The sequence below is a fragment of the Capricornis sumatraensis genome, chromosome 19, assembly GCF_032405125.1.
Source record: "Capricornis sumatraensis isolate serow.1 chromosome 19, serow.2, whole genome shotgun sequence".
In the NCBI taxonomy this organism is placed as follows: domain Eukaryota; kingdom Metazoa; phylum Chordata; class Mammalia; order Artiodactyla; family Bovidae; genus Capricornis; species Capricornis sumatraensis.
This window is the reverse complement of record NC_091087.1, coordinates 34,761,888-34,775,492: the sequence shown is the minus strand read 5'-3', so window position 1 is coordinate 34,775,492 and position 13,605 is coordinate 34,761,888. Positions and strand designations below refer to the sequence as shown.

The 13,605-nt window shown below is 41.6% G+C and overlaps 1 protein-coding gene across 1 annotated transcript; it reads left to right on the top strand.

Moving 5' to 3' along the window:
* Positions 1-515: 515 nt before the first annotated feature.
* On the top strand, positions 516-7,559 carry MCEE (methylmalonyl-CoA epimerase). Its single transcript, XM_068991415.1, has 3 exons — positions 516-590; positions 4,559-4,893; positions 7,155-7,559. The coding sequence occupies exons 1-3, from the start codon at positions 539-541 to the stop codon at positions 7,305-7,307; spliced, it is 540 nt and encodes a 179-aa protein (XP_068847516.1). The 5' UTR covers positions 516-538; the 3' UTR covers positions 7,308-7,559.
* The last annotated feature ends 6,046 nt before the right edge of the window (positions 7,560-13,605 follow it).

Here is a 13,605-nt window from a genome sequence, read left to right as displayed (position 1 = left end):
AGCCTCAGCCAATGACGGCCCGAGAACTTTAACTCGTTTTGCGCATGGGGGCGGGGCTGGAAACTGAAAGTTGCCTTTGGTCAGCTCGATGAAACGTCTCCAAACTTTTTGTTTTGTATTCCCGAGGGGCCCACAGGAGGTGTCGAGTCCTCCTAAAGTTTCTGCTTTAGATGCACTCTAGGTGACTTCAGTACGTTGTGCTGTAAAACAGAGGGCCTGCTCCCCCTCACACACACAAATGCTGCACACTCGCCAGACCCCAGCCTCTTCTCCCCCGCCCCTCGGAGCTTTTGTTCGGCTCTTAGCCTCGTCTGTCCCGCCCCTCCGGGCTGTTGCCCCGCCCCTAGTCTCGTCTGCTCCGCCCTTTCAGTCTCCCGCCCCGCCCCTAGCCAGGTTGTCCCGCCCCTCCGGGCTCTCACCCCGCCCCTAGCCTCGTTTGCTCCGCCCTTTCGGCCTCTCGCACCGCCCCTAGCACGATTGTCCCGCCCCGTGCCGCACAGTCGCCCCTCCCACGGAACTGCAAGTCTGGAAATAGCAGATGCTTCCCAAAATGGCACGAGTGCTGAAGGTGGCGGCCGCGAGCGCCGCAGGTGAATACTCCGGGATCGGGGCTGTCCGAGGGGTGAGACCCGCGGGAAGGGAGGCCGGGGCGTGAAGAGGCCGCGTGTGGTCAGCACACTTGGGTCTGCTGCGGTCTGCTCCCGAGGCGCGTTCCTTGGCTGCTGTCAGAGCCTTTAGAGCTTCCCAGGGACTCCTCGGGTTAGTCTGGGGATTTCCTTCTGTGTTTGCGTCTGACGGTCAGCAATTCTCTGTGTGGCCCTGGAGGCGGGGTCGTCCGGCTAAGGGGCAGCCAGGCCGAGCCAGACCCAAATATGGTAAATGGCAGAGGGACAAGTGAGAGACGGGGGAGGAACCAGAAGAAGCAGTGAAAACGCAGGCTGAACTCCCGGCCCACTCTGGAAGGTCAGTTGTGTAAAGAATATGGAAGGTGTGTGTCTTCTTCCCACGTACCCTAAGATATTCATGATCTTGTATAAAGCCAGGGAAGAAAGCAGCAGACGGATGTGGAAGGTTTCTTGAGTTCTCTACACCACCATTAAAAAAGAAGCAAAACCCCTCAAGTTCTCTGACATCCCAGTTCATCTACTTTCTCCTTTTTTTTCTTTTTTTCATCCTTCATCAGGGATAACTATTTCTCTTAATCTGAAATTCCCTGATAGGAACGAGTTGCCAAGTGGTGATATCTCAGAGTTACTCCTGAACATTCGTGACAAATACTTAAGCTGAGCACCTTCAAAAAGTGTTCAAAGGCATGAACCCTAAATAATGTTAGGTTTTTCTCCTAGAAAATGCTGTCTTGAAACTTACAGTTGAAGTCCTTTAAAGTCGTCTCTCTAACTGAACAAGTACTTTATTGATCACTGTTTTTGGCTCCCAGGTGGCTCAGTGGTGAAGAATCTGCCTGCCAAGCAGGAGACACAGGTTCCATCCCTGGGTTCGGAAGATCCCTTGGAGAAGGAAAGGGCAACCCACTCCAGTATTCTTGCCTGGAGAATTCCATGGACAGAGGAGCCTGGCGGGCTACAGTCTATGGGGTTGCAAAGAGTCAGACATGACTTACTTAGCGTCTAAACAACAACAACATAGTCTTTCTTACAGTCAGAAAATGTCTTACACATCTACCATTGCAAGTCACCAAATCTAAGTGATGAGCCCTATACAAAGTGCACCATAATAGTTGTAACTGTCTCAACCCTGGATCAGTTTAAAGAGGTGATATATACATGAAAAAATACTCACAAAACAGTCATCTCATCTCGTAGAAAGCTATTTCTTAGAAAATAGATATTATTCGTAGGATTTACCCTAAAGATATTAAAAACTGAGAATCAAAGAATGGTAAAGAAGGACTTCCCTGGTGGTCCAGTGGTTAAGTCTTCATGCTCCCAATGCAGGGGTCATGAGTTTGATTCCTAGTTGGGGAACTAGCATCCCACATGCCACACAGCTCAGCTAAAAAAAAATGGTACATAATGTTAGTAGAATGGGAAAATTAAACATCATGGTTGAACAACATCAACTTTGTTGTCAGACAGACCTGGACTTGAGACCCAGCTTTGCCACTCATTGTGACCTGGAAGAAAATCAGACCAGTTTTTTTTCCCCCCTCTAAGTGGGAAGATTATTAAAGTACTCCCTTGAACTATGACTATTCCCTCTAATTTATGGCCATCAAAACTAATAGGCAGAGCTGGACCACCTCACGGTGCACTCCCGTTTCAGAATTTGTGATCACAGTTTGCGTAAGCAAGATTGTGTGGTAGTATTGTTGCATAACTCTAATGTTAAGATAACTTGTAGGTCTTTATTGGGAGAAAGGTCAAATCAGTGAGGTGTTACACCATGGGATCTGTCCTCCACGGGTGAAAGATCCCAGCGGTGTGGAGAAGGTGTAGAGACTGGGCCGTTTCTGCAGTCTGACCGATGATTTTCTTGGTTGTTAGCATTTTTAAAATTCACTATGCCCTTCATATGGCTTCTTGGTCTCCACAGAACCCTGCTTGCCACTGAACCAGCAGTCACTGTGTGTCATTAACAGTAAGAATGGCCAAATTTATTGTTTGCCAGTTATATATGTCTTGCACTGTAGTAGTATATTTTTTTACATCAAATGCCTAATTTTTACAAGAAACTAGCAAGGCAGATATTTAGCGGGTAGGACCAGTATTTTTTTTTAATTAAAATAAAATAGAAGAGAAAACATTAGAACTCATCCCATCTAGTAAGGATTAGGTATTCTTTTTATGAAATTTGCTTTAAATGGTATATTTATGTGTGTACTGGCTTGGAGCACAATTAAATTTCATGGTGATACACTGAGTCCAAAGAACTGGAGTCGCCAAGGAGAACACAAGCACCAGTTGGGACAGTGTGTGGAGAAGACACAGCAAGATGACATCAATAGTGGATGTCTGTCCCCCACGGCCAGCAGGTCTATCTCCCTATGGCTAGGGCAGGACACTTTGCCTGTACACGCTCCCCTTTGCCACAGTGCCACAGTGCAAGGAACCTTGTCCCCTCCCTGCAGAGGACAGGTGTGACAGTCACGCTTTAAGCAGGTACAAAGGAGCAGTCATTGATCCTGAGTGAGGGAGAGGCCCCACAAGGTGATAAGAGTGACTCAGGCTGTGGGCTCTGTGTCACTTGGTGAAGCGTTCCAGGCCCAGGCCCCTCCCCCTGTGGCTGAGGAGACTGCCTTCCCGACTAGGAAGACCATACTGTCCTCAATCAAATCAAATGGTGCCACTTTAATTTCCCTGTCAATCAAAAATTTTAGTAAAGGGAAATTATTAATAATTTTAGGTTAGCCAAAGCTCTGTGATACTAGGTGCTATTTAAAGTGTTTTTCATTAAAAACTAACAACCCTTTGTTTAAGTTATGTGTTCTTGGGATTTCCCTGGTGGTCCAGTGGCTAAGACTCCAAGCTTCTAATGCAAAGAGCCCAGGTTTGAACCCTGGTCTGAGAACTAGATCCCACATGCTGCAACTACGAAAGGTCCCACATGCTATAACTAAGACCTGGCTCAGCCTAATAAATAAAAATAAAATATGTGTTCTTCAATTTGCTATTTCATACTTGTTTATTAAGTGATGTAGTTTTGCAAGATTATATTTAGACCTCATACTTATATGTGATTTTCATTCTTGGGGGGAGTCCAGTTCTTAAAGTCCAGTGTTTTGGGAAGAACACATTGCAGGCTGCTTCCATTTCCAGTTGCAAAGTTGCTTCACATTTAGAGGCATTTCTGCTTCTAGTCTTTCAAAATTATAAAAAGAACAATTAAACTCACTCAGAGAAAGTTCTCATAGGTTTAAGTACCCTCTTGATCTTCGCCTGTTTTTTCCCCTAATGAGATATTTTCTTTAGTTGATAATCATCCAAATAAAGTACACATTAAAAGGTACTTATAGTTATGACTTTCATTAACTTACTACAGAATATAATACAAAAAAATTGGTTGTAGGTAGAGAAGAAAATTCCTTGCTCGCATCATTAAATGCATGTCATTTCACTGTCACATTCAAACTTATGCTTTATGAAATACAGAGAGTAATGAGTGATTCTTTGTGATATGCAACTTTCCTTTAAGTGTTATTGATAAATATAAATTAGTATGAAAAATGTCATCCTTTGTCCTGAATCTAAAAAGCACAGAAGGGAATTCCCCAGTGGTCCAGTGGTTAGGACTCTCTGCTTTCACTGCCAAGAGTGTGAGTTCAGTCCCCAGTCAGGAAACTAAGATCCCAAAAGCCGCATGGTGCAGCCAAAAACAAAGCAACAGCAAATAAAAAGTTCAGAATTAGCCTTTTAATTCCAGACAGTTATTTCAGAGCAGGATGAATAATTCTGATGTATGTTTTTCATTTATCTCCTCTGATTTAATTTCCCTAATTAAAAAGAATGAGTAAATAATTTTTACATGTATTTTTAAAAATTAATTTTAGAAAGACATCAGTTCTCAAAAGAGGGATGTCAATGGCAGTTCAATTTTTCAGGGCTTTTCCCCAGACTTCGGACTCCAGTTTCAACAGTAAGAACTTCTGCATCGCTGTCCTCGTATCCAGGGGCTGTCCCTGTATGGAACCTGGGTCGACTCAACCATGTTGCAATCGCAGTGCCAGACTTGGAAAAGGCCAGAGCATTTTATAAAAATGTTCTGGGGGCCGAGGTGGGTGAGCCAGTCCCTCTTCCAGAGCATGGAGTGTCCGTCGTTTTTGTCAACCTAGGAAACACCAAGATGGAGCTGTTGCACCCACTGGGAAGTGACAGTCCAATTGCAGGATTCCTAAAGAAAAACAAGGCTGGAGGGATGCACCATGTCTGCATTGAGGTATTTAGTTACTTTAATCCTTGGTGTTGTAAATTTCTCTTTTAAAATATCTTTTATGTTTTTTAAATTTCTTCAATTTGGTTTGATTTCCTTGCAGTCCATGGGACTCTCAAGAGTCTTTTCCAGCATCCAAGTTCGAAAGCATCAATTCTTCAGCATTCAGCCTTCTTTATGGCCCAGCTCTCATGTCTGTACATGACTACTGGAAAAAATCATAGTAATATTGGTCCTCTTCAAAGATGGATCTATAGATATAGTCTCTTTCCCTCTAGAAAACTGCAAATCATAATGAAAGTATGTCTCACTGAAGTTTGGATTTAACTGTCAGTATCCGCTGAAGTTGGCCAAAGCAGATTTGCGTTTTTGCTATGGTATTTACTGATCATGTGCACCTTCTGTGCAGTAGGAATACACTGTTTTCCTTGTCACAAGGCAATTAGAAGAAGCAAGTGACAAGACTTTATAAAGTAAGAATTTCCATATAGATGCTAAGTATTATAATTATTTTCTGTCTTTAAAGTTTTAATAACTTGACCCTTATTACAAAGGCAATACATTTTCAGTTACCGACTGTGATTTCTCACATCTTCTCAGTTGCATCTGCTAACAATTTCTGGGAAAAAAAAATGTTAGACAAGAACAGTCTCTTTAGAGAGGCTTTATCCATAAATGTTCATGTTTTGAAAACTTGCTTTTGGAATATCAGCAGTATTAATTATGCTTTGATTTACATTATTTTGGTAGGATAGGTCTCTTGATTTAAAAAAATGACATAATTAATAGCTAGGCTCCACTCTCAGTCCAGGAAAGAGGGGGTTTGGATTCCAGCGTGAACACAAGTATTTATTCAGTTCACATTGCAAACATATTAGAGAACCTACTGCGTATCCTCTACTGAGCGCTTGTGTTCAGAAAGAATGTAATCTGTTTAAAGAAATTATAGTTTATTTTTAGTAACATTTGGTACCCTCATCCATGTTCAACCAGTTAAAGGCAGTATGTAATCCTTGGCTCTTTGAAAATAAGTCTGTATAAATGTGAACATTTGTTAAGTCTATATTTGGATACATGGATGTTATCCTCTCTGGGGTTTTGTATTTTTTTTAATTGTTTGTGAAGCTATTAGATCATTAAACTCCAGGGTGATAGGACTGCCTCAGAATGAAGGGGTTCTTACTATCCCTTTCTATCCACTTACTGGATTCCCAGTCTAGGAGGATGACTTTCTAAGACAGGTACGTGTTAAGTCGCTCTATTGTGTCTGACTCTTTGTGACCCTATGAACTGTAGTCCTCCAGGACCCTCTGTCCATGACCTTCTCCAGGCAAGAATGCTGGAGTAGGTTGTCATGTCCTCCTCCAGGGGATCTTCCTGATGCAAGGATCAAACCTGTGTCTCTTATGTCTCCTGCATTGGCAGGTGGGTTCTTTTTACTAAAACCACCTGAAAAACCCTCAGAAATGAGAAAAATCACTCTTGCATCAAGTATTTAGAGACATATTTGCTCCTTTCTAGACTACCAATAAATATGAAGAAAATAGAAATGGCTTAGAAGAGAGTTGCAGAATTATACATGTCTGGATTTTTCAAGAATGGTGAAAGATATTTTGGTGACAGTTTAATAGTGATTTTCATGTATATGAAGTTCTGATCTCAAAAGTAATAACCAGTGATTTCCTTAGTAGTCCAATGGTTAAGAATCCCTCTTCCAGTGCAAGGGGCGCAGGTTTGATCCCTGGTCGTGGGACTAAGATCCCACATGTCATACTGCATGGCCAAAATAAAAGTAATAACCAGTTAGGCAGATGAGAGGTTTGGAGATCAGGGAGGCACTCATATCTGTTGAGTACCTTTTACAAACTGTGCTCAAAGCTTCTCATCTGTTATCTCATTTTGAATTCTTAGCTATATATATGGTGGACCTCATCTCTCTCTTGTAAATGAGGAAGCCAAGACTCTTAGGAAAAATAGCTTGTGAAGAATCATCAATAGTGCTGCAACAAGAACATGCTATGAAGTGAAGCAGACATCATTTAGGTCCTAAGGAGAAATGTTTACTAATGGAGAAAATGCTTAAGCACTGTGGTTGCTCACCTAGGAAAATTTAGCAAACTCTTATTTTTGTGATGGTTAAAGAATGGTTCTGCCCAACGGCAGAGGAGTTAGACACACGTTTGCAAAGTTTCTTCTATGTCTTAAGATACTATAGTTTGGTATTTTTATGATCTCAAATGTGTTCTTGTTTATTTCCTTTTCTCAAGGTGGATAATATAAATGTGGCTGTGATGGATTTGAAAGAAAAGAAGATTCGTATTTTAAGTGAAGAGGCCAAAATAGGAGCACATGGAAAACCAGTGATCTTTCTCCATCCTAGTGACTGTGGTGGAGTCCTTGTGGAATTGGAGCAAGCCTGATGAATAATTCACAAGAAACTGATCATCCTGAAAAAGCCTTATCACAGGGTTCTTCAACATCGAGTCCTTCACTGCTTCTGTCACTTAGAAGTCAGAACTAAATTACGGAAAGAGATTTTTAAAATTATATGTGTGTATATACATGTATACACACACAAAATATTTGCTGATTATGTTGGATTCTTTTTTCTTGATTTGCAGAAAACTTTGACTACTGAATACTTATGGAATACTATTAAAGTCATATTCATAGAAATAAATTATTCCTGTTCTGAAATGGGGTTGAGTACAGTGTCTGCTGTGTGGAAAGGGGGGCAGGATAGAGGCAGAGAGGACACCTGACAGCCACATGGCTATATATCTGGGACAAAGAGCTTCCTAAGGATGCTATAGAGAATTTTTTTAGAGCAAACTGTTTAAGGAAAAAAGAGTATTGAGCTCAGAATTTTTGTTCTTCTGTAGCAGTGCATGTTCACAAGCTCTTTATTTTGGGGGCTAGTGCTAGATTATAAACAGGAAGTTTTGTGGCAAACTTGGTGCCTAATCTAGTGGGTACATAGATAGGTGATTTTTTTTTAGTCAGTAGACGTGGAAAATTGGAAATATCAAAGAAATATTTCATCCAAAGATGGGCACAGTAAAGGACAGAAGTGATAATGACCTAATAGAAGCAGAAGAGATCAAGAAGAGATAGAAAGAATACCCTGAAGAACTGTACAAAAAAGATCTTAATGACCCCCGATAACCACAATGGTGTAGTCTATCACTCAGAGCCAGTCATCCTGGATTGTGAAGTCAACAAATGGGCCTTAGGAAGCACTAAGCACTTTATTTTTAGCCAATAAAGCTTAGTGGAGGGGATGAAATTCCAGCAGAGTTATTTAGAATCCTAAAAGATGCTATTAAAGTACTGCACTCAAAATGTTACCAAGTTTGGAAAACCCAGCAGTGGCCACAGGATTGGAAAAGGTCAATCCTCATCCCAGTCCCCAAGAAGGTCAGTACTAAAGAATGTTCAAAAATCACCCGACAATTGTACTCATCTCCCGGCTTCCCTGGTGGCTCAGAGGATAAAGCATCTGCCTGCAATGCAGGAGACCTGGGTTCGATCCCTGGGTTGGAAAGATCACCTGGATAAGGAAATGGCCACCCACTCCAGTATTCTTGCCTGGAGAATCCCATGGACACAGGAGCCTGGTGGGCTACAGTCCACAGGGTCGCAAAGAGTTGGACACGACTGAACAACTTCACACACGCCCATGCTAGTAAGGTTATGCTCAAAACCCTCCAAACTAGGCTTCAGCATTATGTGAAGAACTTCCAGATATTCAAGCTGGGTTTAGAAAAGGCAGAGAAACCAGAGATCAAATTGCCAACATTCGCTGGATCATAGAGAAAGTAAGGGAATTCCAGAAAAACGTCTACTTATGTTTCATTGACTATGCTAAAGCCTTTGACTATGTGGATCACAACATACTGTGGAAAACTCTTATTTAAAGAGATGGGAATACCAGAGTATCTAACCTGTCTCCACATACAGAGAAACCTGTATGCGGGTCAAGAGCCAACAGTTAAAACCTTGTATGAAACAACTGACTGGTTCAGGACTGAGAAAGGAGTACGGCAAGGCTATTTTTGTTGTCACCCTGTTTATTTAACTTATATGCAGAGCACATCATGAGAAATGCCAGGTTGGATGAGTTATAAGCTGAAATAAAGATTGCCAGGAGAAATTTCAACAACTTCAGATATGTGGATGATACCACTCTAATGGCAGGAAGTGAAGAAGAACTCAAGACCCTCCTGATGAGGGCAAAGGAGGACAGTGAAAAAGCCGGCTTAAAATTTAACATTAAAACCACTAAGACCATGGTATCCAGTCCCATCATGTCATGGCAAGTAGAAGGGGAAAAGGTGGAAGCAGTGACAGATTTCCTCTTGTTGGGCTCTGAAATCTCTGTGGATGGTGACTGCAGCCATGAAATTAGAAGACTGTTGCTTCTTGGCAGGAAAGCGATGACAAACCTAGACAGTGTGTTAAAAAACAAAAACATCACTTTGCCGGCAAAGATCTGTATAGTTAAGGCTATGGTCTTTCCAGTAGTCATGTACAGATGTGAGAACTAGATGATAAAGAAGGCAGACCACTGAAGAACTGATGTTTTTGAATTGTGGTTCTGGAGAAGACTCTTGAGAGTCCTTTGGACAGCAAGAAGATCAAACCTGGAAGGACTGTCGCTGAAGCTGAAGCTCCATTACTTTGGCCACCTGATGCGAAGAGCGACTCATTGGAAAAGACCCTGATGCTGGGAAATATCAAAGGTGAAAGGAGAAGGGGCAACTGTAGAAGAGATGGTTAGATAGCATCACCGACTCAGTGGACATGTGTCTGAACAAACTCAATGTACTTGAAAATTACATTATTTCATTTTCTTCTGGCAGAGTCATGTTTCATTGTGTACATGGGTCTCTTTTTCTTTATCCATTTATCTCCCCGTTGACAATATGTTTATTTCCATTTTTTTTGGCTATTGTAAAGTGTAGTCCAGTGCAAACTCGGTTGCATGTGCATTTCAAAATGTTGTCTTCTTCTCAAATATTCCTTGGAGTGCTTCTGCAGGATCTTATAGTAGCTTTATTTTTATTTTTTTAAGGCAGTTCCATTTTCATCTCTATGCTGTTTTTATCTTTTACCTGCTACAAGCACCATAAATGGGTTCCATAGTCTCTGCCTTTTCACTGTTTCTTCTCTGCAGAATGTTCACAATGGCCTTTCACACTGGTGCAGAGTGATCCCTCATTATGCTCTTGGCTCACACATCTCTCATAGGTCACGATGTTCAGCAACTTAGGTATTTTTTAAGACAGTATGACGAGAGTTTACAGTTGAAAGTATTTTTCTTGAAAGTCTGCCAACTTTTAACTTGTTTTGATGGGATTCCCTTGAAAATTTTTTAAGGTCATGTATCATTTAGATCCCAGCACCGCTTGTGAATATGAAGTAACTTAGAGCAGTATTTTTAGGTTGCTGTTTTGAAAAATGGACACAAGGCAGAGGAACACCTTCATGCCCAAGTTTTATTACTATGGGATCCAAGGCCTGAGTTGTAGTCTTAGAGCGCATTTGTAAACTAGAGTGGAATATGTGAGAAGAAGCCACCCAAAGCTTTAATACTTTTGTTTCCCCTAATAATATGTATTTTTAATTGGACTAAAAATGATTTACAAGGTTATGTTATAGGTGTACAAAATCTTGTTCAGTTATACTTATTTCTGTATATATTCATCTTTTGGGTTTTTTTTAATCATGTAGGTTATTACAGTGTGTTTAGTCCAACACACTTTCTCAAGTAGGCCCATGTTGATCACTTATTTTTTATGTATTTGTGGGTATGAATTATTTCCTCCCTCCTAATTTATGCCTTTTTTCCCACCATTCCCCATGGGTGACCATAAGTTTATTGCCTAAGACTGTTTATTTCACATGTCAATAAGCTCATAGTACTGAAGCACGTTAGCATGCACGCATGCAGTGAGTACCTATTTCCTGTACATGATATCATATAATAATTGCCTCTCTCCATCTAACTGACTTTACCCAATGATATTACCTCTAGATTTATCTGTGTCCCTGCAGTTGACATTATCTCATTTTTTTAAGTCAGAACCATATTTCTTTGCATGCGTATATTCCTTTTTCTTTATCCATTCGTCTGTCCATGTACATTTGCTTACTTCCATATCTGGGCTATTTTGTGAACTGCCGCAGTGTGTGCTTGTGTGCACAAGTTTTCTAAAATCTGGTTTTCTCCACATACGCTCTCAGCAGTTGGGCTGCCAGATTATAGGGTCTGTCTGTCTCAGCTGTTAAAAATGCACATCTACATATGTCCTCCAATGAACATTACCAATAAACATTCACCAGCACTATCTAAGGGTCTTTTTTCTTCACCTGACTCTCACGTTCTTTGTCTCTAGAATTTTTGAGAGTGATCTTTTGGACTTCTCCACGGCCATACATTGTTGTCATTTTGATTGTCCTGTGTCTAATTATTCACCTGAAAACCTTTTTCTGTGCTTTCTTAAGAAAAACTTATAGACTGTATTTATCTCTTGGTATTTTCTTCTGATAGTTTGACCTTTTTTGCATCTTTTATTCTTTAGCTCTGGAGACTTCTTGATATCAAGTGTCATTTAGAGCCCAGCAATTTTTGTGAATATTAAGTATTCAGAAGCAAAACCTTTAAGGTTGCTGCTGTGGGGAATTTCCAGAAGACTGCAGGACATCCTTATCCCCAAAGGTGGTGACCCTGTCAGTGAGAATTTTAGACAGTTTTAATTGGGGTCTGTACAATATTCTGGGCTTCTCTGGTGGCTCAGATGGTAAAGAATATGCCTGGAATGCAGGAGACCTGGGCTTAATCTCTGAGTCTGGAAGATCCCCTGGAGAAGGGAATGGCTACCCACTCCAAGATTCCTGCTTGGAGAATCCCATGGACAGATGAGCCTGGAGGGCTACAGTCCATGGGGGTCACAAAGAGTTGGACACCACTAAGTGACTAACATTTCAGACAATATTCTGGTATGTACTTGAACCAACACCCAAAAGTTTATTTTAACGATGTGGTTTGCTTACCAGTAGTGTAGGAGCGTTCCATTTTCTCCAGTCCCTGTTACTCTGGTATGACATCTCAAAACTGAAAAACTCTTAATTGTTGATAGGTATATCAATTTCATTTTAGCTCAGTTTGAACAGAGAAGCAAAAATATCAGGGGTGAGATGTATGAAGAGAGTAACATGGAACCTTGCAATACCATATGTAAAACAGATAGCCAATGGGAATTTGCTGTATGATTCAGGGAACTCAAACAGGGTCTTTGTAACAACCTAGAAAGGTAGGGGAGGGGGGTAGGAGGGAGGTTCAAGAGGGAGGGGACATATGAATACCTATGGCTGATTCATGTTGATAGTTGACAGAAAACAACGAAATTCTGTAAAGCAATTATCCTTCAATTAAAAAATAAATAAATTTTAACAAAATCAGGAGGGCTATTTGTTCAGGTTTCTTCAGGGAGGAAAATGAAACTATTAGAAGGCAAAGTACATGCAGCTTATGGGCTCTTTGAGTCAGTACTTTTTGCATAAAAATTCTAATTTTTTTTTTCAAATTTGACCTTTCATTCATATAACAACAAATAACAGAATAAGAAGAAACTAATTTGAAATGATGGCTTGTTTCTACCCAGAAAATCTGAATACAAAGGAACCAGTGAGAACTGCAATGATTAGGGTGCCAAGCTCTTAACAATATTTTAGGTTTGCAAATAATAATTAGTATGCTTGCAATTTCAACAATATATTTTTATTCTGATAAAGAATATACTGTTTCAGAGGCTTCTAGTGTGGTCGCCTCCTGCTGGAAGCCTGGGATGCTGGAATCAGGTCACTTCCTGTCTGTCTTTACAGGACACTGGGCTGCACTCTAAGAAATTCCTGGATCTCCCCTGGATCCTGACCATCATGTGGCTAGAGAAATTGGTAATGTTGTTTTGCCTGTTGAGATGTTTAATGACAAGATTCTTTCTTTCCTGGTGTGGGTGAAGTGTGGAGCCGAGTGATGATTTCTTCTTCAAGAAATGTAGATCCTAGTTCCCACAAGAAGGTAAGCCCCCTGTCCAATGATGAGAGACCCTGCATGTGTGTGACCTGTGCCTCCTGGGAGACCAGCCCTAAACTAGTTTGAACCTGACCAAGTTCCATCTACATGGTAGGTTTGCTACTGCTAAGCCGCTTCAGTCGTGTCCGACTCTGTGTGACCCCATAGATGGCGGCCCACCAGGCTCACCCATCCCTGGGATTCTCCAGGCAAGAATACTGGAGTGGGTTGCCATTTCCTTCTCCATGGTAGGTTTAGACCTCTCTAAGTCTACACTGATGATGTTGAGACTTGACCATGCACTTTTTACAATGAGAACATTTAGGCCTGACTGTTCTGTGTGCGCTGGGTCGTGGAGACCCGGGTGCAGGCCTAGCCTCTGTCTGGGAAACTCCGTGCCTGCGTCTGAGCGTCAGTGCTCAGATGTCTGGGCTCTGGGGCTGGGTGGGCTTCTCTGGGAACCGTGCCCTCCTTAGTGGGCTTCCCTGGCCCTCCCGAGGGTCAGTGCTGCAGTCAGGCTCCTAGTCTGTCCCCTGCAGGGTTCACCTTCCTGGGGCTCCTGGAGACCCCTCAGGTGGGCTACCTGGTAATCATTCCAATGTTCCAGCACATTCAGGTTGAGTAGGGAGGCAGGTTCATCT

Excerpts from the sequence above, each read along its gene's own strand:
- MCEE (XM_068991415.1), top strand. The coding sequence starts at position 539 with ATGCTTCCCAAAATGGCACGAGTGCTGAAGGTGGCGGCCGCGAGCGCC. Across the intron at positions 591-4,558 it reads GGCGGCCGCGAGCGCCGCAG|GGCTTTTCCCCAGACTTCGG; the intron begins GTGAATACTCCG and ends TCAATTTTTCAG. Across the intron at positions 4,894-7,154 it reads TGCACCATGTCTGCATTGAG|GTGGATAATATAAATGTGGC; the intron begins GTATTTAGTTAC and ends CCTTTTCTCAAG.